The sequence below is a fragment of the Zootoca vivipara genome, chromosome 13, assembly GCF_963506605.1.
Source record: "Zootoca vivipara chromosome 13, rZooViv1.1, whole genome shotgun sequence".
Lineage (NCBI taxonomy): Eukaryota > Metazoa > Chordata > Lepidosauria > Squamata > Lacertidae > Zootoca > Zootoca vivipara.
In genome coordinates, this window is record NC_083288.1 from 27,645,920 (window position 1) to 27,672,907 (window position 26,988).

Below are 26,988 nucleotides of genomic sequence, written 5' to 3' on the forward strand. Positions count from 1 at the left end.
GGGATACCTATTTTGGAATTCTTGCTCAGGAATTAGCCATTGCAGGGTGAACTAGATCCTAAGTGGCTGTTCCTTCTGCACTATTCCCAACAGAGGTAGTGTAAGTTGGTAGTTGATACATGAATTCAGAATGAAATTATGTTTTCCTTTCCAAATAATTGGAATTTTAAGATATGCTACACAAGTTTTGAAAAGGTTGACAACATTTCTCATTATAGCACTACTTTGCGTCAACAGAGCTGTGAGTTGGTTGTCACATCTGACCAAGAGCACTCTTCTGAAACAAGTCATTCTCAGAATGAAAAGCAGAGTTGAACACGACTGTAATTCATGTATCCCTTTCCAGTGATGTAGCTAGGTACGGGTAATTTAATATTTTGTTCAGTGTTCTTATGAGGTGCAGCTTTTTAGATGGAAAATGTATAATATATCACCCCAAAGTGGTGCATTCAGCACTGCATGGTTTGAAGGCCCTTCTGTTCATTCTTCTACATGGAAGCCTGGAGTTTTATCTCAGAGCCCTGTGCTGATGGCACCACTGCCACTTTTTAATTCCAGAAGCAACAACATCAGATCCCACCCCATCAGATCCCATCACAATCCTTCTAAACCCTGTGAGCCTGGTCAGTCTATTCCTTATAGTTCTGACATGCACCAACAAAGAAGAAATGCTGAATTGCTGCCACTGTCCTGCTTTCTTCAATGCTTTTTGAGAAATGAGTGTGCACTGGTAGAAACATTTTCTTTATCAAAGCCCCAGTTTAGATGGTGGCTTTATGCACACCTAACCCCTGCAGATATTTCTTCAGAGTATCCAAAGTATAATTAACTTCTGATACAATCAATAAAAGTGTTAACAATAAGATAACTGAAAATACCACATGAACTTACCTAGCTATGCATGGGTATATTCTGGGTTACTTAATCTTATTTTATTTCTCTCTCTCCATCGCTGATCATGCAGTTCATCCACCAAATGTGAGCTGCTGTTTTTTCCATTTACCATGTTTTTCTCACTATATCTGTTTCAAAGATGACCTATCTAATTGCTCTTTGCATTGGCAGAAATGAAAGAGAAATGGTGATGAAGTTTATATTTGGTACCTTTACTCCCATGGGTCTAATCAAGCACTGAAACAAATATTTAGAAGTGATTATGTGTCTTCTGTTGTTTAAACATATTCTACTGAATACCCAATGAGAAAAAGTTCAAGCATTTCAGATGGGAGGGGGCACACAATGACTGTTTCCCCAACATAAAGGGGAGGCGCATTTTGCGGAGTCGCGTGCAGCCCCCCTGGGATCCCTGGGGCAGTTCTGGAGATTGGAAGCTGGCACTGCCTACCTGAGGCTGCAGGCTGCAGTCGCCGCCCACTCAGTTAGCCGACAAATCCAGCCAAGGGGAGGCCTGCCAGGGGAATTGGCCAGGTAGATTCAGGTAGGCTTACCTGCACACAAAGAAGAGGAGCCATTCCTGGGAAGCAGCCGACGGATTCAGAGCTTTCCCAGCTTCCACTCCCTAATTTTATGCTTGATTTACAGGTTATTTACTTCCACAGGCTGCTTGCTTTACAGGTTTTTACTTCCACAGGTGTACACACATGCAGGCGCTGCTACGACCGGCTGCTGTTAAAGGGCTGGAAAGGAATTTCCCTCCATTGGCAGGTTTCGCCTTTCCCGTAGCAATTCGTCACAACTTTGGCGGATGCAGGCCTTGGGTGGAATCCTTTAGTCATTTACATAAAGGGGAGGGGCGTGGGGGCGGTGACCCCCCGCCCTATTGCGACGGCGATAACAGGGTTCCCGTAAATGGGGCACCGGGGGGGGGCATTTGGCGATGCCAGTTGGCTGTTATTGCCCTCCCCTGCCAGTGGCGGCGATCGAGGGGGGCGGGCTATCTGCTTGAACATATGTTCTCCAGAGTTAGCCCAACCCGCACACATGCTGGACAGCCCTGAAGATCACCCCACCCCTGGCTGGGGGCTGGGAGGGATATACGCCCAATGCCTGCGCCAAGGTCTTCCTACACCTGAATTTTAATAAAGTTGTGGCCAATTTTAATCCAATAAAACGTGGTCTTGTGTCATTATTCCACTCGGGGCTGCCCTGGGGACTGGGGGGGGGGGACTCCACCTGACTGCGCAAAGTAAGGCCTCAGATGATGATTACAGAATTTGGGTCAGTTCAACAGAAGAACACGAAATAGCTTCTGATTAGCAAGTGGGTTTTTTAACTGCCTACTTTTGCCAGGACACATAATTATTACAGATAATGCTCAGGTCCAAACACGTTTTTAATAATAAGAGTAGGATGATGACAATATTATTGTTTTATTATCGCTTTTAATAAAATATTAATAAAATGTTGGTTCTATTATCCATGCACTGGATTGGAGAAGAACTGTGGGAAATGTTTGACAATTAACCTCCAGAATGCCATTTTCAGTTCCCTATTCCTAAATGCTATAAATTAATGGGTTCATGACTGGTGGCAACATGCACTAAAACACTGAAAGCACAAGATCCATTGATGATACAGTCCTAGAAGTTGGCTTTAGATAGACTAATGAACCACTGAGAAGATATAAGGATATTACAAAATGTGTGGCAAGCAGGTTGAAAGGGTTTTTTGTTCCGCCTGAAAAGAGTGAATTCTTAGATCTGCACTGAAGATCCAGGTGTGTATGTATTGTGTGGACAGGCGGAGTCCCCCAACCCCCAGGTGACCCCTGAGAGGAATAATGCTGGTTGTCTGTCATTTCCATATATGTGGAGGTGTTTCTCTAGTTGTATCTTAGCCACATTGCTGCCCTTGGGAAATGCCATGATAACGTTAATAGAAAATGTAGACTTCCTTTTGTGCTGCACATTCCAGGTGCAAGTCACTGTTTTAAAACTCCGTGTCCAAACAAGTTTTTTTTTAAAGAAGTGGCTGGCGTGGGCAAGCCATGGGCTTTCCTTATATCCCTGGGAAGTGGGCTGAGCCCACCTACTGGGAGTGGTTTGTGTAATGGATTAGCCTCAGGATGGAAAATTTATTACACCCTGGATAAGTTAATCCAGTTTAACTGACAGCGCATCTTTAGGAGGCGGGACGGTGCCTGGTTTAAAAAGGAGGGAATAACCATTTTGGCAGTTGGAAGAGGGAGAGAGGGAGTGTGGGGACAAAGAGGGAAGAAGAAGGGTGTGGGGCCAGGATAGTGGTGGTTTAGGTTAGACTTAGGGTAACTTGAAGTTAAAGTCTGACAGAGTTAATGTATAACTGTAATTAAGCTTGTAAACTTATGCATCGTTAAGAAAAGAAAAACCTATGTTCTCAAAAAAATAAAATTCATCTTCTTTTTGTGCCTAAGAGTATCGTCTTGGTTATTCTAGCAGCGTATTAGAACTCACTCACAGAGGTGGAGACTCAGAAAAGGGCAATACTTACCTAAGGAAAAGGGGATAGTTTGTGTCCTAGAGTCACACAGGAATGGTGTGGCAGTATGGTGAAAACCTAGAGTGCCGCAAGTTTGCCGGGGCGATATGGCAGACTGATACAGTGGGGATCTGAGTTGAGGGAGTCCCTGTTCTGTAGGCAGGAGGTTGTTCATTCAAATAGCCCTGAGTGTTTGTGAGATCAGGCCATGAAAGCTGGAATTAGACTCTCTTTACTGAGAAGCCCAGAATTGAGGGGTTTATTTTAAGGCATAAGGAATTAAGTGGGGATTGCTTTACCCCTGTACCCTTTCGTCTCATAATCTATCAGCAACATCGGTGAGGGGGTTTGTTGCAGCTTGCACCCTGGCTTGCTCAGGATTGGCAAATGGAGTGAATGGGCAGTATCTGCTTCTCAGGTAGAGAGCTTGGCCCAGGGACTTCCTTTGCTGCCCAAGAAGCAGTCCCAGGGGTCTCCCTCCTTGGATCACAGACAAGGAGGAAGCATCAGCCCACAACAGCACCCACCAAGGAAGGTGAGCATACTTTTGAGAATGACAGGCCATTGTAGGTCTCATGGAAACCTGCCTTTAGCACCACATTCCAGGTAGTCACTAAGCTGATGGAAGACTGAAAGCAGGTCCTGGCAGTCGGTGTCTTCCACTTGTACCCTATAAACAGAAAGTCATCCAGGTAGTTGATGAAATTTAGAAGGCCTGTGGGCAGGAGATCACCAGTGGGCCTATGCCCTGCCTACCAAACAAACAATGAAAGGAGATAATTCCCCTAAAGCTGATGGGGCAAAATGTTCCTGAAGGCCTCATGGAAATCCAATATTGGATTTCACGGTGGTATCATGGAGCACAAAACCACATCTCCCACTCCCATCAGAGCTGCCATGCTGCTGGGAAAGATGCCCGCCCCCCTCGCACAAGACATATTCAGAATGGGACTTGCATTTGTTTTCCATGCTGCTTCATTCTTGCGTGATTGGTAATGTGGTTGTTAATCTGCTTTGTTTTGTACAGAGTTCAAAAACTATTGCTATTTGATGAGTGATAAATGGAAATGTTATAAAGGAAATAAGTAAACTGGGCAAAACAGTTGGATAAGGAAGGACATTTAACTTTTTAGTCCTAGTGTTTGAATAGCAGCAAAATATATTTTCAAATACTTTGGCCACCTCATGAGAAGAGAAGACTCCCTGGAAATGACCCTGATGTTGGGAAAGATTGAGGGCACAAGGAGACGGGGACGACAGAGGACGAGATGGTCGGATAGTGTTCTCGAAGCTACCAACATGAGTATGACCAAACTGCGGGAGGCAGTGGAAGACAGGAGTGCCTGGCATGCTCTGGTCCATGGGGTCACGAAGAGTCGGACACAACTAAAAGACTAAAAGACAACTGCAACAGGGGAAGATTTTATTTAAACACTTTTATGGAAGAATCAAATCCTTTTTTCCTGTGAATCAGAAAGGTGGTGTGTCACAAGTGAAGAAGCAACCAAGGATGCTTGAGCTTATTTGGGCTTTATTTCCAGTGTTCTTCCTTTCTTGAGCGAGAAGAAAATAACAGCAATTAATTATTTGCAGCAAGCAAATAAGAACAAGCAGAACATTTTAGAGAAAATGAGATACCTCTCATTTGATATCTAGTGGTCAGTCCACAGAGTCCCATTATTTTGAAACAACAATAATTTTAATTTAAAGGCACCCAGCACACACACACACTTGATGTACTTTCTTGTAAGTTGGCAGACTATATTCACCCTGCATGGACAACTATAAGGGAAATTCCATCCATTTATGTCAAAAGAAAAAGAAGTGATAGCTGGGTTTTGTTTTGTTTTGTTTTTTACTAATAATGAAGGGGAGAATTTGGCATGCCCTTCTGGGAAAAAACCCCTGCTTCTATTATTCTGAAATTTCCCAGGATTCATGCCTTAAGAATGAAAGGTACTCCAAGGGCAGGGAGAGGATATAAAGCATAAAAAAGCAGTGAATTGGGAATAAATATAGTTGGACAGACAAACTGAACTAAGCAACCTACAGAGCAATTCAGCCTGAAGTGGTATGTTTTAGAAAGCCCCAAATCAAATTTCTTTCAGCCCTACTGACAACCGGGTAGAAAATTTGAGAGGGAGGTAAGACCAGAATGTACACTTGAAAATGTAAAGTGTGAACTATGTTTCTCTTTGTTTCTGTGTATTATACTTGGATTACCTGTGAGTCTATGTTTGTTGGCAAATGTGTGTTTGCCACTGCATAATAAGAGGCCCTTTAAGTATTTGGTTTGGAGAAGCCTCCCTATGGCTGTAGACATAATAAAAGGGGAGGGATGAGAAATAATAATAATAATAATAATAATAATAATAATAATAATAATAATAATAATAATTTATTATTTATTATTTATACCCCGCCCATCTGGCTGGGTTTCCCCAGCCACTCTGGGCGGCTTCCAACAGAAAAATAAAATACAGTAATCTATTAAACATTAAAACAGGGCTGCCTTCAGATGTTCAGAAAGGCATTGGTTCCTATTGTGTGTACAGTCGTACATTGGTTCTTGAACGGAATCTGCTCCTGAAGTCCGTTCAACTTCCGAAAACCAAGGCGTGGCTTCCGATTGGCTGCAGGAGATTCCTGCGCTCAATCGGAAGCTGCGGATGCCACGTCGGACGTTCGGCTTCCAAAAAAAGTTCGCAAACTGGAACTCTCACTTCCGGGTTTGTGGTGTTTGGGAGCCAAGGCATTCAAAAACCAAAGTATGACTATATATATATATATATATATATATATATATATATATATATACACACACACACATACATATATACACCTCTCAATAGAGGCACTATCTTCTCAAGAGGCGTCCTCCCCCCCCCTTGATTGAGGGGACCCAGAAGCACATGATGTCACATGTGCAACATTGTGCAACGTCCAGACATTGTGTATGCAACATCGCGAGGAGTCAGGGGGAAGAGCCAAAAGCCCTCTGAACATTGAGGGGGCCTGGACTCCTAAAAGAAAAACATGGGGGCCTGAAACCGTCTCGACTTCTAGGAGCTGGCACATATATCTCAACTGGGTGCAAGCTTCTGATATAATTCAAAACTCTGAAAGTTTTATTTGTTGGAGGTAAATATGTGATAGATGCAATAGAACCTCCAGGACATGATCCCCTTTGAGATATCTGAGATAATAAAATGGGTCCCCAGAAACTGAGTCTCTCTGTATCCTAGAGGAGGAAGTGTTAACCATGAAAACATGCATACTGAGTGTGGTTCAAATATCCATGATTTTGTCATAATACCATGTTCTGGCTATAAATAGATACTCCAGACCTTGGGTAGTGATATAACATAAATAAGAACAGAGGTTAAGCAAGGCCCTTCATACGTAATACTTTCACTGCAGGTAGTGGCAGAAAACATTAATCCTGCATTGTCAATGTAGAATCAGTTAAACCTTTTCACACAAACCATGCTTGCACATCAGCTCACCTGAGATTATTACTGCTCTCCAAAAACAGCTCTGCTGCGCTCAACCAGTTTTGGACCCTGGAAGAAATGACAAACATCCTTTGAGATTCCTAGAGAAAGAGCTCCGAGCTGACTATAGATCTCTGCATTGAAAAATTGTAGTTACAGGTAGGTAGCCGTGTTGGTCTGAGTCGAAGCAAAATAAAAAAATTCCTTCAGTAGCACCTTAAAGACCAACTAAGTTTATATTTTGGTATGAGCTTTCGTGTGCATGCACACTTCTTCAGATAAAATTGAAAAATTGTGTCACTTTAATTCTAGTAGCCTATTGTGAATGATACAGGGGGTCATTCTGGCACCTTGAAGAAACTTAAAAACCTCCACCCACAGCCTCCCTCTAATTTTATAGCAAAAAAGGCAATTGCAATTATATATTTCTAAAGCAGTGCATTCAAATACAACCATGTTTTCTTCCTAAGCCCCTGCTGCTCCCACCTCATCCTCCAAACTTGGCCTTGCATTGCTAAACACACCACCCCATCCTAACTACATCCCTTCCTATGTAGGCGGGCATACTTTTCACATGCGATACCGGTTTCTCTTTTTCTTCAAGAGAGAAATTCTGACTTGGTTCTGCCAGGGGGGAATAGAAGAGGCAGGGCCGGCCACTCCGCTGCTCAGCAGCGCCCTCGGCAGCAGCGCTGTGCGCTAAGCCCGCCCGCCGCCCACCCGTTGTGCAGCAGCGCCCTCGGCAGCCATGCTACGCACCAAGCCTGGCCGCCCAGCCGCCTGCCACGTTGAAAAACGGGGGGGGGGGGGGGTGCCAGAGGGATTCGTCGCACCACGGCGCCAGGGCGCCAGAGGTGCTTAAGACGGCGCTGAGAAGAGGGCAGGAACTGGTGTTTGAATAGTGCTGTGAAACCTTAGGAGAGTTGCGGGGGGGGGGGTTAGGGAGGTTGTAATGCTGGCATAGCTGTCAAGTTCTCCCCTTTTTAAAGGGAAATTCCCTTATGCTGAATAGGCTTCCTCGTGAGAAAAGGGAAAACTTGACAGCTATGAATGCTGGAGGCAAGCAAACTTCAGGCAACAAAATATATTGGACTGGAACTGATGAAATCTCCTTTTCCATCACATTCTCTAGAAAGCTTGATCAGGATGCATTTTTTTTTCTCATGACAGTATTTATACGGTATTGAGCAACTACTGCCTGGTTGCAAATACCCCCTTTGGCAGCAAGGTACTCAAGGGAGTAATGACAAAGCAGCTGCAGGGATTCCCAGAGGAAATCTAGACCCATTTCAATTTGGGTTCAGACCCAGGTTTGAAACTGAATCTGCCTCGGTTGCCCTGACAAATGGCCTATGTTGGTAGAGGAACCAGAAGAGCATGACACCGTTGCTCTTACTAGACTTTTCATAGGCTTTTGTTACCACTAACAATAGTATCCTCCTGGACCAGAGGTGTTGGGTTGCCCCTAAGACTGGGGTGGGGGTGGGGGTGGCATCTTACGTTGCATGTGTGTGACGTCAGTGTCACACATGTCTCTGGATGCCAGAGCATACTTCAGCATACTCTTCCTCCACCCATGGCCTCATTCTATTTTTAAAAAGTGACAAATAGCAATTGCAACGCTATATTTCCAGAGCCCCACTTTCAAAACATGGAGCTTCTCTTCTTCATTTCTTTTGTCCCCACCACAACCCACAACCCTGAGAGCTACTTGCCACTCTTGTCACTGAGGAGGAGTCCAGGCCTAGGTACTCATATCCCAATCAAGCACTTGATTGGGATATCAGTGAAGAAGAAGAAACTGTCCCAGACATTTGTCCTTCTAAGAAGTTTACCTCTGTCGTAAAGCATTCCTCATGGTTTTCGGCTTCGCAGCATTGTGTCACCATGGCAGAGAAATATCCAGTCATTTCTGCTATTTGCTCAGCGGTGCTATTGGGTTGGTGTTTTATTAAGTGGACAAGCTGCCTGCAATGAGAACAGTGAATGATAGGTTGGCAGTATAAGCTGCGTGTATCTCTCATCCTAGTGAAACTGAGTGTTGTTTCCTTCTTGATTTCAGCAAGGTGGAGAGTTTCAGGATAGCAATATGTGTAGAGACTGAAGAAAGGACAGGTCTTTGTGGCTAGGAACAGAGGTGAGGAAGGCTAAATTTATTGGATTGCTTTGAAGTAGCCAGCTAATTATTGGGCTGATTTCTTACTTTTGCTTCCTTAGGAGCAATTCATCTGGGGTAGCCGAGCATAGATCTTGGTGGGAGGTGAAGAGTTCGGAAGAGAATGGTACAGGGACATAATCTGGATCTACTCCTAAATTGCTAATGCAGTCCCGGCGGAACTCATAGGAATCTTCACAGCAGTTGTGCATTTGTTTGTTTAGTGGTTTAACTTCATGTCGCTGGCATACTTCTCCTAGTAAAAGGTCTGTCTAGAGAAAGAGAGACAACATGTTGACCTTTGATGAACTGAAGAGCGATCAAAGCAACTTGCTTGCCACATAAATCAAGCACTATTTCAATACAATGAATGCAAGTGATGTAACTTTTGAAGACACGGTGCTTATGAAATGCTAAAAGGTTGAACAATCCCATATTGCCACATGCATTGAATTTATTTCAATTTTATAAAATGACGCCAAGTGAATAAAAATAATAGGAAGATTATCAATGAAATTGGGGGAGGTGGGGGGGAGGAGTCTAATGGAGCTGCACTGACAACTACAGAACAAATTCAATAATGAACAGACTTCATCACACAACACACACCTGAAGTTCTATATTTTCAACCAATCCAGTATGCATGTCAGCCTGTTCTGGATAAGGTAGCACACTTACTGAAGGATCAGCTACACAATGGTAAGCTAGTTGACAGGCTGTTGAGGTCTTGAATGCTTTTTCACAGTTTTGGCTAGCACAGAGTGGTGAACTAAGCTACCAAACTTTCCTTAGTAACTCAACATCCCCCATTGTCAGGGGCTGGACTGAGGAGGAATGGTTGGAGATGCCCCCCCCCTCTCTTGAACCTTCCCAAGAGCAGGAGGACAGTATTGATTTGGAACAGTGGTTTGCAGTGGGGCATAGTCCAGAGGGGGGAAGCTGGGGGATATTGGGTGAGGAACAGCTAGAAAAGGAAACGCCAGGAGAGAGAGACAGCTGGCAACTTCAGTGTCCTTGGACAGCATTCTTGACCCCCTTCGCCTAAGACTAGACTAGGCTTTGAGAGTGATAGAACAGAGAGCTCAGTGGCAACAAGCCCACATTACCCGACATAGGAGTGACGTAAATTAATGGGGATGGAGGGGGTGAACCTTAACTGGGAGCAGCACCATTTTTAGAGAGATATACATTCCTTTGTCTCTTGCTTTGATTATTAAAGAAACTAACTGGTAAGAACGCTCTTTTCATCTGATCTGCTTATTTACTGCCACCAGGGGAGGGATCTGATTCCCCGAAGCCTGACACCCATCCAGTTTTCTGTCTGCTGCAACATGGCCCTTAGAAAATAAACTGTGGAGAGCCCTAAGGGGTATAGAGTGAATCTCACCCTCACTGTGGCACTCGGATGGGCAGAAAGGTTTCAAGCTCTTCAAAAAGCACATAGCCGCAATGGGAATGAAATTGACCTTCTACTCCTATTAAACATTTGATATGAATGCAAGGGCTGATTTCTACTTTCGTAGATTCTCAGATGTGCAGGGAATATCTTCTCTCCTCAACTGATCTTCACTGATCAGCAGAGGAGCTCTGTGTGTGTGTGTGTGTGTGTGTGTGTGTGTGTGTGTGTGTGTGTGTACCCTTTGTCCTGTATGTTTGTGTGGAAGAGGTATGTGTGCAGGGTGGCCACACCCACTACAGGCATGTAGACCCTGGAGGATTCCCAAGGGTGGGTGTGGTTCTCCAGCCAAGAAACATTCAACATATATGTAAGTGGGTCAGCTGTAGACATACCGGAAGAGGTCAAATCTAAGCCATTGTCAAACATCCCTGTCCTTTAGGTCACATTCAAGTTACATTATGGGAAATAAGTTTTAGAACATGTTCAGAACTGTCAAATTCCATGTAAAAAAATCAATTTGAAATGGATTCCTTCCCCCATTCCTAATTATTCCAGTATTAGTTATTGCATATTTGTTTGCTTGTTTTTATCTGAGCCCAATTCAAAGGCGTTACATTTAAAATAGTATTTAATAAACCCTGCTGAAAGAGAAAGAAATGTGGAGGGAGGAAAGAGGCCAATATGGAGGAGAAAATACTCACTTTCTCTTCTGCACACACCAGTATGTGTGCATCATTCTCCTTACAGCATTTGGCAACAACACCTGCAAATTTCATTGTGTACTGATACAATTCTTCAAATGTCATCTGGGGAGCTCTCTTGGTATAATGGACAAGGATTCTGCAAAGAACCATAACCGAGAAGATTTTAGTCAATGAGAATTTGGGGTGCAACCCTTGTCGGGGGGCGAGGGTTGCAGTAATGCTCAAGGACTCAGACAACTCCATTGTCTTCCACAAGTTGACAGGTTATTAGAACACGTCAAATCACTTTTAGGGCTGCCACTGGTGGGACCATTGGAGCTTCAATTTAAGAGTTCTCCCCATCTTGACAAAGTATTGTGTGCCTATGCAAACAAACAATTTAATCACTATCCTGGATTTGATACACAGCTGCTGGAAGTTCATATAACTTAGCTGATGTTGCATGTGCAGACAGAACACAGTTAACCACTGGTTTTTTCCTTTCCTTCAAAATTGGGGTAGGAGGCAGCCATTGTTGTATCTTTGGGCCAGCAGACTTCGCTTCAGACTCATTCCATTTTCTGCGTAGCACAGATTCCTCTAATTAGGTCTGCCTAAACTCCACGCCATCCTCGTGTCAAGTTATACGAGCTATAGACTTTGCGCCTCTTCCATGATGCCCAGATTCTCCTTCCCACCCCACATCTTTTGGGTTAACATCCATTCAGATGAATTGTTCTCAAGAACTCTAAAGCTGTTTTTTATTGGCTCTAATAAAAGTTTTCATCTGCTGCATTCTGTCTCTACAAAAAGGTAAAGGTAAAGGGACCCCTGACCATTAGGTCCAATCGTGACCGACTCTGGGGTTGTGGCACTCATCTTGCTTTATTGGCCGAGGGAGCCAGCGTACAGCTTCCAGGTCATGTGGCCAGCATGACAAAGCCACTTCTGGTGAACCAGAGCAGCGCACGGAAATGCCATTTACCTTCCCGCTGTAGTGGTACCTATTTATCTACTTGCACTTTGACGTGCTTCCAAACTGCTAGGTTGGCAGGAGCAGGGACCGAGCAACGGGAGCTCACCCCGTCGCGGGGATTCGAACCGCCGACCTTCTGATCGGCAAGCCCTAGGCTCAGTGCTTTAACCCACAGCGTTATCTAAAACTAAATTAGCGGAGCTAAACTGACCCCTATTCACAAGCTATAATCTGAAAGCAATAGAGCATACTCATTTTGGAAGCCGTGGTCTCCTGCTTTCTCGTACAAATTGCAGCGCATCTTAAGTGTTTCCAGGGTATAGTCAGCGTGTTGTCTTAGCTGTCCTTCCTGAAGGAAGATAGAACTGCTATTTAATGTTTGTACGGTGATTCTCAACTTATGCTGGGGTTAGGTTCTGGGGAAAGTGCCTAAAAACAAAATCTCATACAGTTAAAGCACACTGGGTTCAATGGCAGGTGGGATTGTCAAAGTCTTTTTTCCCATATGCCCTTTCCACCCCTGTGTGTGTGTGTGTGTGTGTGTGTGAGAGTGAGAGTGAGAGAGAGAGAGAGAGAGAGAGAGAGAGAGAGAGAGAGAGAGAGAGAGAGAGAGATTTGTCAAGCACGTAAAGCTGAATGCACACAAGTTAAATGTGTGTACGTTATGAGTTACCTGTATTTAAGGTGATCACTTTTAATAGGGAATGGTAGCTTCAGCTTCATAAAAGCTTCAGTTGCAAAATAATAATAATAATAATAATAATAATAATAATAATAATAATAATAACAACAACAATAATAACAATAATAACAATCCTCCATGTGAACTGACAAATCTGGGACTTGGATCTGTTTGTTCACTGGAATTACCGGTATTAATTGCATGGAGATGAAACATACTGGTAACTCACCTCTTGATGAAAGCACTCTTCAGGATTCTCAGTTTCGCAGCACTTTTCCAACAAACCCTCATATTTACTGCCAACTCTCAGCAGCAGCTGCTTAGAAAACTCAGGGTTTCTCCTTCCAGTCTCATAAACAAACCTGCAACACAGGGAAGAACACATGGTGATTGTGATGTTAAAGTGTTGAAAGTACTTCAAATACATCAACATAGCAATTAATTAGGCAAACACTGTAAGTTGGGTATTTATTTATTTTTAAATTTTTTGCTGCTGTTTGTTCATTTATCAATATAACTTCTATATTGCAGCCGCAGGAGAGCTGCAAACTAAAACCAGGTTCAAGGGCTGCAAATTTAAATCAGGACTAGACTTCGATGGTTTTTAGGTGCACTGTATGGGAGCAGGGGGGTGGCTGTCTCTCATGGACCCATGGGGCCACTGGCGCCATCTCCAGAGGGCCCTGGGGGCCTGGGCACCCACAAATTTTTTGCTGTGGGTACCCGGCCTCCACTGCCAACTGCCACTGCCTGCTGCCCACCTCTGGCATGCCAGAGCTGTGGCAGCAACTGGGACAGGCCTCTGTTGAGATCCACTGTCTGGGGCCCAAGTTGGCACTATTGCATGGGACAGCCATTATTTTCTCTGCAGAATTGCTTTGAAAATAATGCTACATGATCACATGGTGTCACTTCCAGGGCCATTCTTCTTGGCCTATTTGGATAGAGCACAACAGAAACTGTGCACCTAGCTGTTCAAGGTAGTTTGTTTGTTTTTATTAAGTACTTTGCCCTCCCCTCAGAGGGGGCCAAATCATGGGAAGCAATCAGATTGGTTTTTAATTGTAGGTTACAAAGTATCCATCACATGATAATGAAGTTACGTTTCCTCTTTCCCTTCTGATACCATATGCATTCTTCTTGCCCTCATGCCCTCAGTATGCTTGGCCACCCAGTATGCTTTAAGAGGTTGACTTGAGATCAATCTGAATTCTGTATACCATACTTTTCTAGAAGAGTAGCCTTGTTCTCCGTGAAATTTTGGCATGTTTCCTTAACCACAAACTCCTTGAAAGTGGGAGGCAAATCGGCAGGTTTGTCGTCATTTCCCACTTTTATGAGACAATCTCCTCGATCCAGCAGTTCCCTGTCGCAACAGTCCTTCACTTTAGTAGATATAGTGTCTTGGTGGGTGCAAATATACTCTATCATATCTGCCTGTAAGAAAAGAGGCTCAGAAATAACTGGTTATTAAAAAACTTAGTTGGTCTCTAAGGTGCTACTGGAAGGATTTTTTATTTTTATTTTGACTGCGTCAGACCAACATGGCTACCTACCTGTAACTGGTTATTTTAAGGCAGAAGCTTTCAAGCTGACAGACAAATAGCAGCTCGGTGTGCCTGATCACTGAAATGCTCGCATTAACAAAATAGGCCAGAGCCCACAGCTGTATACACTCAAATGGAATCCGATTTGCCCCTGGTGCCACCTGACCCCAGCTGAGGTAGAAGAAAGAATAGTATTCTTTGGCGAATTAGAGTACTGTTAAGTGAAATGAAGCAAGGAGAAGGTCAGCAGCTCCATCTTCTGTCAAACAACCAGTGTAGTATAGAATAGAATCCTCAAAAAATTCATCAATGGTGTCTCTGAAAATTTTTACACATCACTTGGGAAGACAGGCGAACTAATATCAGTGTACTAGAAGAAGCAAGGATCACCATTGTTGAAGCAATGATTCTTCAACGTCAACTTCGTTGGACTGGTCATGTTGTGCAGATGCCTGATGATCGTCTTCCAAAGCAACTACTCTATTCCGAACTTTAAAATGGAAAGCGTAATGCTGGTGGTCAGCAAAAGAGGTTTAAAGACTGTCTCAAGGCAAATCTATCTAGTATAAACACTGACAACTGGGAAACACTGGCCTGCGAGCGCTCCAGTTGGAGAACAGCCTTTACCAAATGTGTCATGGGCTTTGAAGAAACTCGATCTCAGGACGCAAGGGAGAAACGTGCTAAGAGGAAGGCACACTTGGCAAATCCACACCGTGATCAACTCCCGCCTAGAAACCAATGTCCCCACTGTGGAAGGTTGTGTGGATCCAGAATTGGCCTCCACAGTCACTTATGGACCCTTTGTTAAAACCGTGTTTATGGAAGACAATCTTACTCGGCTACGAGTGATCGCCAAAGAAGAAGAAAGAGGAAGAAGTAGTATAGAAAAAAAGCCAGGGAGCACCCCACCAGGGCCCTCTGTTTGAGACTCACGGTGTTTTCACCAGAGGACACTTTTGTATTCTGTGAGCCCTCCGTTCTTCGCTGCTCTAAGTCATTTAACTAAGGCTATGCACAGCCCCCAATTTGCTTCCTGGCCAAAATCCTTCCCATAAGGCTTTGGGCCAATCTGGGGGTTGTGAGTAGACAATGCCAGCACCCATATTATTCTTGGTTTGAAGTAAATTACATTAAAATTAACAAAGCTTACAATGTCAAGCAAACACTCCAGAGTATCACCCTTGCAGCACACTTCATGGATGTGTACACTATCATCAGCAAGCTTGAGAACGGTAGGAAAATCTGCCTTTGGGAACTTCCGGCTCAGCTCAGCAACTTCCCTGGAAAGAAAGCAAACAAAATGTTGAGATTGTTTCAAGACAGACGCCAAAAAAATAAAATAAAAAAATCTAGAATTTATTCCCAGCAACATTGGCAGTTTATTCATATTGTGTCCTATATTCCACTATACACCTGCAGTACCACACTTCTGAACAGTTGCATTCAAGGCTTCGTGTTTCTTTCCTTCTATTTCATACAAGCAGATAAAAGCTGCAGAAATTGGCACGGGCTGCGTAATTCAGTGCCCTGATAATCACATTTTTTTCCTGGAAAGAAAGTTTTTATCACTTATTGGTTAATGTGAGTAGACAAAGCCAGGACCCAGAAACTTTACTCCTGGTCATGTTCAGTGTCATACATGACACATTACACTTTTTTTTTTTACCACTAGCAGAAAGCAGACCATACTATGGAAATTTTGGAAAAGCTGCCTAATTCTCAATTGAGATCCTGGAATGTCATGGCATAGAGTTTGGGGATTGTTATCCTTTAACCAGAGTGTACATATGACCCTATTTATATCACTGGCTACATTTACGTTTGAATGGCTGAATCACAATCTAATAAACCAGTGCAAACTGAATGGCTGAATCACAATCTAATAAACTATCACAAACTAATAAATTTGATGCAAACGTAATAAACAAATAAAGAGAAAACAAAACCTAGGAGGGTTTAAAACATGTGAATTGAATTTGCTGCCTGAAACATCAGAACTATATATATATATATATATATATATATATATATATATATATATATATCCCGAGGCACCTTTTAGTAGCACACCACAATCTAAATTCCTGTGCGGAATGTTAAATATAGGGTTTTTGTTTTGCTCTTTTCTGATCTGACATTTCTGTGGTTCTTTGTGGGGGAAGCAACATGCTTTCAGTGTGCCTTAAATGAATGGGATGGATGTGAGCAGATGCCTCTGCCCTCTTATTATAGCACATCATGGTTTTGATTGCAGAGGCTTACCTGGCAATATGTTTTGTGTGTGTTAAATAAAATGCATTTTGCTCTTTTCCAATGCTACAATTCTATGAGCATCTCACAACCCATACAGGCCTTCCAAAAACTGCTGGGTACAAGAAATGCTGAGCAGGGATATATATATATATATATATATATATATATATATATATATATATATATATGTGTGTGTGTGTGTGTGTGTGTGTGTGTGTGTGCGCTCAAAGGTCCCTGTCATTCTCAAGAATACTTCTGACTTGATCATCCATGTAGCTAATGTCACAACCCCACACCCCCAAAGAGAAAGCACCCAGACTCACTGAAACTTCAGGGATCTTTTCCCAAACTCTTTCAGGATGGAACAGGTGTGCTTCTGCAATCCGATGGCATAATTCTTTTGCTCTCTCACAGCTGGCAACTGTCAGAGAAAACAACATATATAAAGCAATGGAAATTAGTTCACGGCAAAGAGCAAGCTGGAGAAAAAGCAAAACAAAGGGTTTCTGATAGTGGCCCGACCAGTAACGGGCAACCCAAGCTACAGTTGGTTTACAGCTAATTGAACTGAATTCATTCCTTCATTCCCCTTGTGTTGAATCCAAGCTTTCAGAATTCTGATTTCTGCTCTGATAAACATATCCAGTAAAGTCTCGGAAAGAATTGTGGGAGGAATTGCACTTAAGTGAGAAAGCACCTGCCTTATACTGTATTTTCAGGCTCATTGTTTGCCATTTCTACAGTAGATAGATGGAACAGAGGAAGGGAAAGACTCTAATTGAAACCTGGAAAAGTAACTGTCAAAGTAGGTGGTATTTTGTTTGATCAGGAGTGGGTAAATGTTTTTAGGCAAGGGCCAGTTTCCCTTCTGGCAACTATGGGGGGCATGCCAATGTGGGTGGAACAATGAATGTGAGTTTTTCCTTTGTACAGTGGGCTACTTTCTGCACACACACACACACACACCTCCATTCTTCATCTTGGCAAGTGAGAGGCATTATTGGAATTCAAGGGCACATTTCAGCCAGTGTGAAACAGAGCCAGTAGGGTGATGGTGTCTGGGGAGTGTCTGTACCATGGGGAGAAGTCTGAGGGCAAGATGGAGAAGCTTGGAGGGTCACAGTCAGCTTCAGGGACTGAAGGATCCCACCCTGGACCAGTGCTCTAAGAAGATGTAAAACAGCTCCCTATGAATGTAGCAGAAATACCAGACCCACCAAGTGTCCCTATTTTCCAGGGACAGTCCTGGATTTACAGAAGCCATTCTGATTTCTGATCTGATCCCATAATGTTCCACTCTTCCTTAAGACGTCCCTGTTTTCATCAAATAAATGTTGGAGGGTGTGACAGGACATCCCTATTTTCATCAGAGAGATGTTGGAGGGTATGGAGTTATACGATCCCTGAGCCAATGAGATAAGTAACTATACAACCTTTAGGAAGCATCTGAAGGCCGCACTGTATAGTTTTATTATGTTTTTATATGTGTTGGAAGCCGCCCAGAGTAACTTGGGCACCCCAGTCAAATAAGCAGGGTATAAATAATAAAAGTGTTGTTGTTGTTGTTGTTGTTGTTGATGATGATGATGATGATGGTGGTGCTTTGAATTATGGTGCTGGAGGAGACTCTTGAGAGTCCCATGGACTGCAAGAAGATCAAACCTATCAATTCTTAAGGAAATCAGCCCTGAGTGCTCACTGGAAGGACAGATCGTGAAGCTGAGGCTCCAATACTTTGGCCACCTCATGAGAAGAGAAGAATCCTTGGAAAAGACCCTGATGTTGGGAAAGATTGAGGGCACAAGGAGAAGGGGACGACAGAGGACGAGATGGTTGGACAGTGTTCTCGAAGCTATGAACATGAGTCTGACCAAACTGCGGGAGGCAGTGGAAGACAGGAGTGCCTGGTGTGCTCTGGTCCATGGGGTCACAAAGAGTCGGACACGACTAAACGACTAAACAACAACAACAATTTTCATCAGAGAAATGTTAGAGGGTATGAAATACATTCTGTATGTGTCTTTAAATAAAATATTGAGGTGTTATGTAGGCTAAAAGGAAATACCTTTTCTTTGAAGCAGGCATCCTTGTCAGTTTCCGGACAGCAAGTTTGCAGTACCTTTTCAAACTCTTTAACTGTATTATAGAGTATGGCAACCTTTGCAACAGGATGTCTTCTGGAAAGCTCATAGTAGTAACTGGGTCAAAAAGGAAACTTTCATTAATCTGGACTACAATTACTCAAAAAGAAAGAAAGAAAGAAAGAAAGAAAGAAAGAAAGAAAGAAAGAAAGAAAGAAAGAAAGAAAGAAAGAAAGAAGAGATCCTTTATAATTAAAGCTGTTGTTAAGGAGAGGGAGGACAATTATTCAACCTGTTACTGAAAAGAATGGCAAGGCAAAAAAATTCCGGTTGCCACACAGGATACTCAGGCTGCAATCTTACACTCAGTTAGGCCGCTTAACCATTGGCCTCAATGTAAGAAATTTGACAGCATATATATGGGTAGCATTACGTGTCATTTCCTCTAATTGCAAACCCAAACACTGTGTCTAGATAGCTATGGTCTCAAAATGGAGGCAGTGAGAAGGAAGAGAGAGGCACCAAGTATTTTATTGCAGCTCCAACCTAATTTTTGACATCTTACATGAAATAGGTGAGAGTATTTGCAAGCGTCTGATTTGCAGGAGAAAGTCATATATTTCACATTAATTTCATTATTCCCCAAAGGAGAACCAGTTCAGCAAAATGACTACAGTGGTACCTCGGTTTATGAACACAATTGGTTCCGGAAGTCTGTTCATAAACTGAAGCATTCATAAACTGAAGCGAACTTTCCCATTGAAAGTAATGGAAAGTGGATTAATCCGTTCCAGACAGGTCCGTGGAGTACTCAACCTGAAGCGTACTTAACCCGAAGCATGGGTGCAATTGTTTCCAGAAGTCTGTTCATAAACTGAAGCATTCATAAACTGAAGCGAACTTTCCCATTGAAAGTAATGGAAAGTGAATTAATCCGTTCCAGATGGGTCTGCGGCATTCATAAACTGAAAATTCATAAACCAAGGTGTTCATAAACCGAGGTTCCACTGTACATCAACTCAATTTACTTACCTGGCCAGAAATTTAGCTCTTGTATCTTGGTATGCTTTGCAGACGTTCTCTCCATCTGGCATTACAACAGGAGGAATGAATCCAGAAGTTTCATTTTTATGGGTTAGAAAACATTCATTTCTTTCTGGATCAACTTTGCCACAACACTCAGTAAATCCATATTTCTCTGCAAGACCTTCTTCATGACAAATTTCATCCAGAAAAACAATATGCTGAAGGAGAGATGCAAAATATATCAAATATCACATGTTTTTAGGGACATTTGTACATTTGTATAGTTGTCTTAAATTGCAAGCTGTTGTGAGTGTTTATATGAGGAAGTTTACATTTTATAAGAGATTTAAAGAAGGACCATTTCCAGATACTTTTATGGAAAATTCAAGTTTAGTTTATAAACCTCAGGAGTACAACATTTCATGCATAGGACCAAAGACAACTTTATGTTTGTTCACATATTACACTGAAACCAGCTACAAGTTCCTCTGCACATGTATAAGTGTTTGTGGGAAACAGTGTGCAACTCAACTACTATGTTCACAGACAAGGCAGTCATTGAAAATTACATGTGATAAACTGTACTTGCTCAACTATTTGTGTACACAGATACACATGTTACACATGTGTGAACACCTCTGGGTAAAAGAGTGTACATCTTGATTTGTACAATTGTGGTACAATTCACAAGTGCACATATTGTACATTTGTTGAATTCTTGTGTGCCACTTCCTCTTTAGGGGATCTCCACCCATCTTCAAATTCTTCTGCCATCTTATTCCAAGGAAAACAGCCCTGGGCTTATCTAAGGCGGTAACTGAAGAATAGGGAGACAGAAAAAAGCTCCATCCTCAAACACCCTTCACCCAGGAAACAAGATCAGCCAAGTCTAACAGTGCCATTTCCCCCTCCCTGGGTGTCTCTCTTTCAGTTAGGGACCTGCATCCACACAGTGGTGTGTCCTGCAAATCCATCTGTCATTAAAGGCGAGTCTTCTTTATCCCAGGCAAGGACTTCTCGAGGACAGGAGAGAGAACCAATGGGGAATTAATTACTATTTCTCCACTGCTACATGTTATGGAAGGCACTGCCCTGCATCAAAAAAAATGTAATTAAGTGTGGCAGGTTGTCAGGAGGGAACTTAGCTCAGCAGTGAGCCATATTATCATCAATATGCACATTTGCTACCAATATGCCAACCAGGTATACTAGGCAGACTTTTGTCTTATCCAATATGCCTAGCTCTGTGCTTTTAAACCCGGTATGTCCCCAATTTATGACTGTTGTATGCATCTATACATAAACTAGTTTCTTTATAAGTGAAATGTTTTCTGTCTAAAGTTCCAGGTTTGGTAATTTAATTTCATAATCCATCAGAAGATGGCCCAGGACTCCAGACTATGCAACATACCAATATTTCAAATCATAACCTCCAAATTTAGGTCCCAAGGCTTACCAAAGGCTTTTCACAGTCTGGGGCTGCTTGTTCATCACTAGAACATTTCTTGGCGAGCTCTACAAGATTGTCATTCAGTTTAGCCACCTCATCATATGAAGCTCTCTGCAGATTCTGCGAGAACAAGCCGATGATGCTGGGAAAACACATTTATTTTTTATTTATTTATAGATAGGAATATTTATTTACCACTGTATCATAAAAATATACATCACAGCAGTTTACAATATAAAAACATAAAAGCAGCTTCCGGTTCCAGTTTGCCTTAATGGAGGCAGCTCCACGACAGCAGGAGATCGTTGGTGAAGGAAAAACAAGGATGATTGAGGGTTATCTTCCTAGTTCACCCCAGGGACAGGGGCTTCATTTGCAGTTCATCTCAGTACTTGGCTCTCACTCTGGCATGGGATGTGGGAGGCAGGGAGGTACTGAGTGCAAAAGCACTTTGCCTGCCGATAACCATCCTACGCCACCATTAAGAAGCAGAGGTTCTCCTGTTAATTAGAGCTTAATTTGAAGTAAAATATAGGCACATTTGATGCTTTTGAATTATGGTGCTGGAGGAGACTCTTGAGAGTCCCATGGACTGCAAGAAGATCAAACCTATCCATTCTTAAGGAAATCAGCCCTGAGTGCTCACTGGAATGACAGATCGTGAAGCTGAGGCTCCAATACTTTGGCCACCTCATGAGAAGAGAAGAATCCTTGGAAAAGACCCTGATGTTGGGAAAGATGGAGGGCACTAGGAGAAGGGGATGACAGAGGGCGAGATGGTTGGACAGTGTTCTCAAAGCTACGAACATGAGTTTGACCAAACTGCGGGAGGCAGTGGAAGACAGGAGTGCCTGGCGTGCTATGGTCCATGGGGTCACGAAGAGTCGGACACGACTAAACTACTAAACAACAACAACAACAACAACAATAGACACGTGCTGGAAGAGATGAGATCATAAACGGTGGAACAGTACCAGCTGCAAAGTCATTAAGGTTTGAACTTGAGAGAAGACTTTATTCTGTGCAAAAGATAGACATAGCATTTTACAAGGACAGGAAGAAACACCATGGACAAAATAATTGCCACACACAGGAAGAACAAGAATATATTTGAGTGCCTCACTTGTGGTTCATTTAATGTGTTAACATGAATAGAAGTTATTAATATTGCAGCTGTTGTATAAAGGATTAATATTTTGACTGGAATGTAATTGAAATTAATAAGATGTTGGAATGCAGAAATAAAGAAATAATCAAACCATCAAATCTAGTATGCGCGGGGGGGGGCACCAAAAGTATATTCGGTATTTGAATGATTGATATTAGTAATTGTATAATAATTTGGTTATAACGAGGCTATGATTGGACTGTAATTGAAAATTTATACATACATATACATATACATACATATACAAAAAAAACCAAACAATAAAGTAAAAAAGATAAGAGCAAGTTAAAAGCAAAAGCAAATTAAAACAAACACGAATAGACCATTGTTGAGAATGTACTCTTAATCAGCGATGGACCGTATGCTAGTGCCACCCGGGGTGGGCATGCAGGGGGTGAGGTGGATGGGAGGGGCATAGAGGGAGTCCGCTGTGGCTGCACCAGCTGTGCCCAGGACCCCAGTCCCCACAGCCCCCCCCATGTTACTCCAGAGTCTCCCTCAACAACCCCCTCCTGATTTTACACAATTCCACATATACGTGTGGAGTCCAGGAATGTGACACCCTCGTAAGTGGGATAAATGCCTGCATTAACCCTTTAATAGCCTTTGTATTTATTACTACTTTTTGCTTTTGCATGTGAAGACTGGAGGTCATATCAAGGGAAACCATCTGAAAAGACTTACATGCCTGGAAACTGACCCTCTGCTATTTTAATGAAATGTCTGAAGGTGTCCTGGCGTCCTGTGAAGAATACAAAAATCAAATTTTCAATTTGAGGCATCTCACACCATTGGCATTTATCTACTGAGAGGCAGGCAGCAGCTTCATACAAAGCCAGAGTCATGAGTCAGAGCAGGATGCAGAAGTGAGAGCAACGTTTGCCCCAAATGAGATGTGTCTTCCTGAATTGAGTTGGGGTAGTTGTTCTATGGACATGGATAGGGAAAAAAAGTTTAAAAACAGGGCATTCATGCAAAGTTAAAGTCAGTTTACCATACAGTGGTACCTCGCTTTTCAAGAGTCTTGGAAGCCGAACGATTCAGAACCCGAACACCGAAAACCCAGAAGTTCCAGTAATTGCTTCTGTTTCTGAATGTGCCTCGGAAGTCGAAAGGCTTCCGAGGTGCATTTCTCATGTTTTTCAATGGATTTTGCCAACCACCCATTGATCCACGGTTTTCGAACATTTCGTAAGTCAAATGGTCTTCCGGAATGGATTACATTTGAAAACCAAGGTTCCGCTGTATAAGGTCAATAGCACACTATGGCGTGGAAGAGGGTGGTCAGAGGGAGAAGGTATTTTATATTTGTTTTGAATCCCCATAATAGTGAATGGAGAAAAATGTGCTTCAGTTTTCAGGAAGCAGATTCGGATCTGAATCCAGAGGCAAATTTCAGAAGAAGGTGGATGACTTCCTGAAGTGAAATATCCATATACAAGCTTAATCATGAGGCTGGTGCTTATCCTTATTATATATACAGAAGTGTTTTTTACACACAACAGTCCTATACATATGAATATCTATTCATATGATAACAGCCAACAAATCCACAAAGGTTTGCTAGCAGGTTTTGGGGTATATAGGATATTTTTGTAATGATGATGATGATGATAATAATAATAGTAATAATAATAATAATAATAATAATAATACCCCGCCCATCTGGCTGGGTTTCCCCAGCCACTCTAGAATATTAAAATACAACAAATCTATTAAACATCAAAAACTTCCCTAAACAGGGCTGCCTTCAGATGGGAGGGTGTACCACAAGGCGGATGCCACTACCAAGAAGGCCTTCTGCCTGGTTCCCTGTAACTTGGCTTCTTGCAGCGAGGGAACCACCAGAAGGCCCTCGGCACTGGAACTCAGTGTCTGGGCAGAACAATGGGGGTGGAGACGCTCCTTCAGGTATACTGGACCGAGGCCGGAAATGTACTGGGAGCCAATATAGGTCTTTCAAGACCGGTGTTATGTGGACTCGACGGCCTCTCCCAGTCACCAGTCTAGCTGCCACATTCTGGATTAGTTGTAGTTTCTGGGTCACCTTCAAAGGTAGCCCCACATAGAGCGCATTGCAGTAGTCCAAGCAAGAGGTAACTAGAGCATGCACCACTCTGGCGAGACAGTCTGCGGGCAGGTAGGGTCTCAGCCTGCATACCAGATGGAGCTGATAAACAGCTGCCCTGGACACAGAATTAACCTACACCTCCATGGACAGCTGTGAGTCCAAAATGACTCCCAGGCTGCGCACCTGGTCCTTCAGGGGCACAGTTACCCCATTCAGGACCAGGGAGTCCTCCACACCTGCCCGCCTCCTATCACCCACAAACAGTACTTCTGTCTTGTCAGGATTCAACCTCAATCTGTTAGCCGCCATCCATCCTCCAACCACCTCCAGACACTCACACAGGACCTTCACTGCCTTCCCTGGTCCTGATTTGAAAGAGAGGTAGAGCTGGGTATCATCTGCATACTGATGAACACCCAGCCCAAACCCCCTGATGATCACTCCCAGCGGCTTCATTTAGATGTTGAAAAGCATGGGGGAGAGGACAGAACCCTGAGGCACCCCACAAGTGAGAGTCCAGGGGTCTGAAAACTCATCCCCCCCACTTTCTGAACATGGCCCAGGAGGAAGGAGCAGAACCACTGTATGACAGTGCCCCAGCTCCCAACCCCTCTAGATGGTCGAGAAGGATGTTATGGTCGATGGTGTCAAAAGCTGCTGAGAGATCCAGCAGGAAACAGCTCTCACCTTTGCCCCAGGCTGCTGGAGATCATCGTCCAGTGCAACCAAGGCAGTTTCAGTCCCATGATGAGGTCTGAACCCTGACTGGAAGGGATCCAAATGGTCCGCTTCTTCCAGGTGTGCCTGGAGTTGTTCAGCAACCACTCGCTCAATCACCTTGCCCAAGAATGGAAGATTTGAGACTGGGCGATAGTTGGCCATATTGGCCACATCTAAAGATGGTTTTTAAAGAAGCATTCACCAACCCGTGAAGCCCATCGCCCAGCCCTTCCTGGCTAGCTTTTATAAGCCAGGATGGGCAAGGATCAAGGAGACAGGTGGTTGGTTTCACTCGTCCAAGCAGCCTGTCCACATCCTTGGAGGTAACAGATAGGAGGTAACAGTCTACCTCTTCCCGAATCTGAGCAACTTTATCTGCAAAAATTGTTGCAAAATCATTGCAGGAGATCATGTGGCCCGTACTGGGCCCTGATGGAGCAGGTGGTTCCATTAAGTTGTGAACCATCTGACAGAGTCTCCTGCTGCTGTTTTCTGAAGATGCAATAGAGGCGGTGAAGAAAATCTTCTTCGCCATCACTACCACCACTTGGTAGGCTCAACATTGAGCTCTAACCTGTGTCCAGTCAGCTTCAGAATGAGTTACCCACAACCAGTGCTCTAGCCATCTCAGCGATTGTTTCATTGCCCTCAGATCCGTGGAAAACCACGGGTCTGTCTGGGCTCCATGCAATGGCTTTTAGTTAAATACAATAAATGATTGGTATATAGGATATTGGCTCTAGTGAGTTAAGAGAAGGCAATATTGCAACATGCCCCCAGAATGCTTACTCTTTGCCCTGTCCAAAGTCACTAACTCATAGTTTGGAGAGGAACTGACTGTGGAACTCTCTGGTGCTTTACAGACAGGGAGCTAAAAAGGATTATAAAGGTACCAGGCAGAGACACCCTTAAAGGATGGAGGCCTTTTAGCCTTAATGACTTTATTATGTATTATTAAACACCATATTTATTGTGCAATTTTTCATGAATCAATGATACTTTTAAATTGATAAATGTTAAAATTAATAGGATTTTTTAATATACATATAAAAATGAATGAGTTCTGCACAGGAAAACCTCACAATGGACTGAGCCCCTAGTCTTTTTAAAAAAATAGTATGATGAAGCGAGCAATATTCTGACCATTCCAAATAGCTAGCCAGCTAACTAACTAGAAAGATAGATATAGAAATATGCATATATTATACATAAGCACAAAATTAATAAGTTTAAAAAAACAAACAAATCACAAACCCCCCACAACATACCTACATCCCGGTACCTTCTGGGCAGCTGTTTAGACTCAGCCAGGCTTATCAAAAAAAGACAAGAAATTAATGTTACCCACTTCATAGTTTCAAATTATTGAGGGGCTGGGATGTGGAAAGCAGCAAATGGGTAGATGAGCTTTTTATACTTTTGTGCATGCATGTTGGGTTACTGTCACATTCCCAGTTAGAATCTCAGAAATACTGCTGCTAATAATTATCAGAGTCCCAGGGGGTAAAGCAAACTTTGTTTGTTACCTGATAACTCTTAGATCAACCTTTCCCCCCATCAATATGCTGTCCAAAGGTGAATTGAATTGATGTGAGCGGGCCTCGTCAATTTAAAGAGCTTAAGTTCAATGGTGTCGTGTGTGACATTTGTTCTCAAGGCTGTTGAAGAGTAAACATTTACCCTTTCACAACAGGGGCTGAAAATTCAGACTGGAATCTTATTCATTAATCTATGAAAGTCAGAAAAGATATATCTAGTGGAGCTAGAGATTTCCATACCAACTGTCTTCTGATGACAGAAACCCTTCTATTTTTATTTTGTTCCCATCCCACACTGATGTTTCACTGTATTTTATATTATGTT

The 26,988-nt window shown here is 43.0% G+C and overlaps 1 protein-coding gene across 2 annotated transcripts; it reads right to left on the bottom strand.

Annotated features, from left to right (window-relative positions):
- Positions 1 to 4,823: 4,823 nt before the first annotated feature.
- On the bottom strand, positions 4,824 to 26,544 carry LOC118094146 (albumin-like). Of its 2 annotated transcripts, none has more exons than XM_035134193.2 (15): positions 26,394 to 26,544; positions 23,019 to 23,076; positions 21,173 to 21,308; positions 19,723 to 19,934; positions 18,675 to 18,807; positions 16,933 to 17,030; positions 15,507 to 15,636; positions 14,032 to 14,243; positions 13,036 to 13,168; positions 12,376 to 12,473; positions 11,167 to 11,305; positions 9,115 to 9,338; positions 8,747 to 8,879; positions 6,924 to 6,980; positions 4,824 to 4,966 (listed from the first exon to the last, which is right to left on the bottom strand). In XM_035134193.2, the coding sequence occupies exons 1-14, from the start codon at positions 26,476 to 26,478 to the stop codon at positions 6,933 to 6,935; spliced, it is 1,839 nt and encodes a 612-aa protein (XP_034990084.2). In that variant the 5' UTR covers positions 26,479 to 26,544; the 3' UTR covers positions 4,824 to 4,966; positions 6,924 to 6,932. The 2 variants fall into 2 exon arrangements, with proteins under 2 accessions (XP_034990084.2, XP_034990083.2); XM_035134192.2 differs by having other exon boundaries at positions 4,824 to 4,970.
- Positions 26,545 to 26,988: the final 444 nt, after the last annotated feature.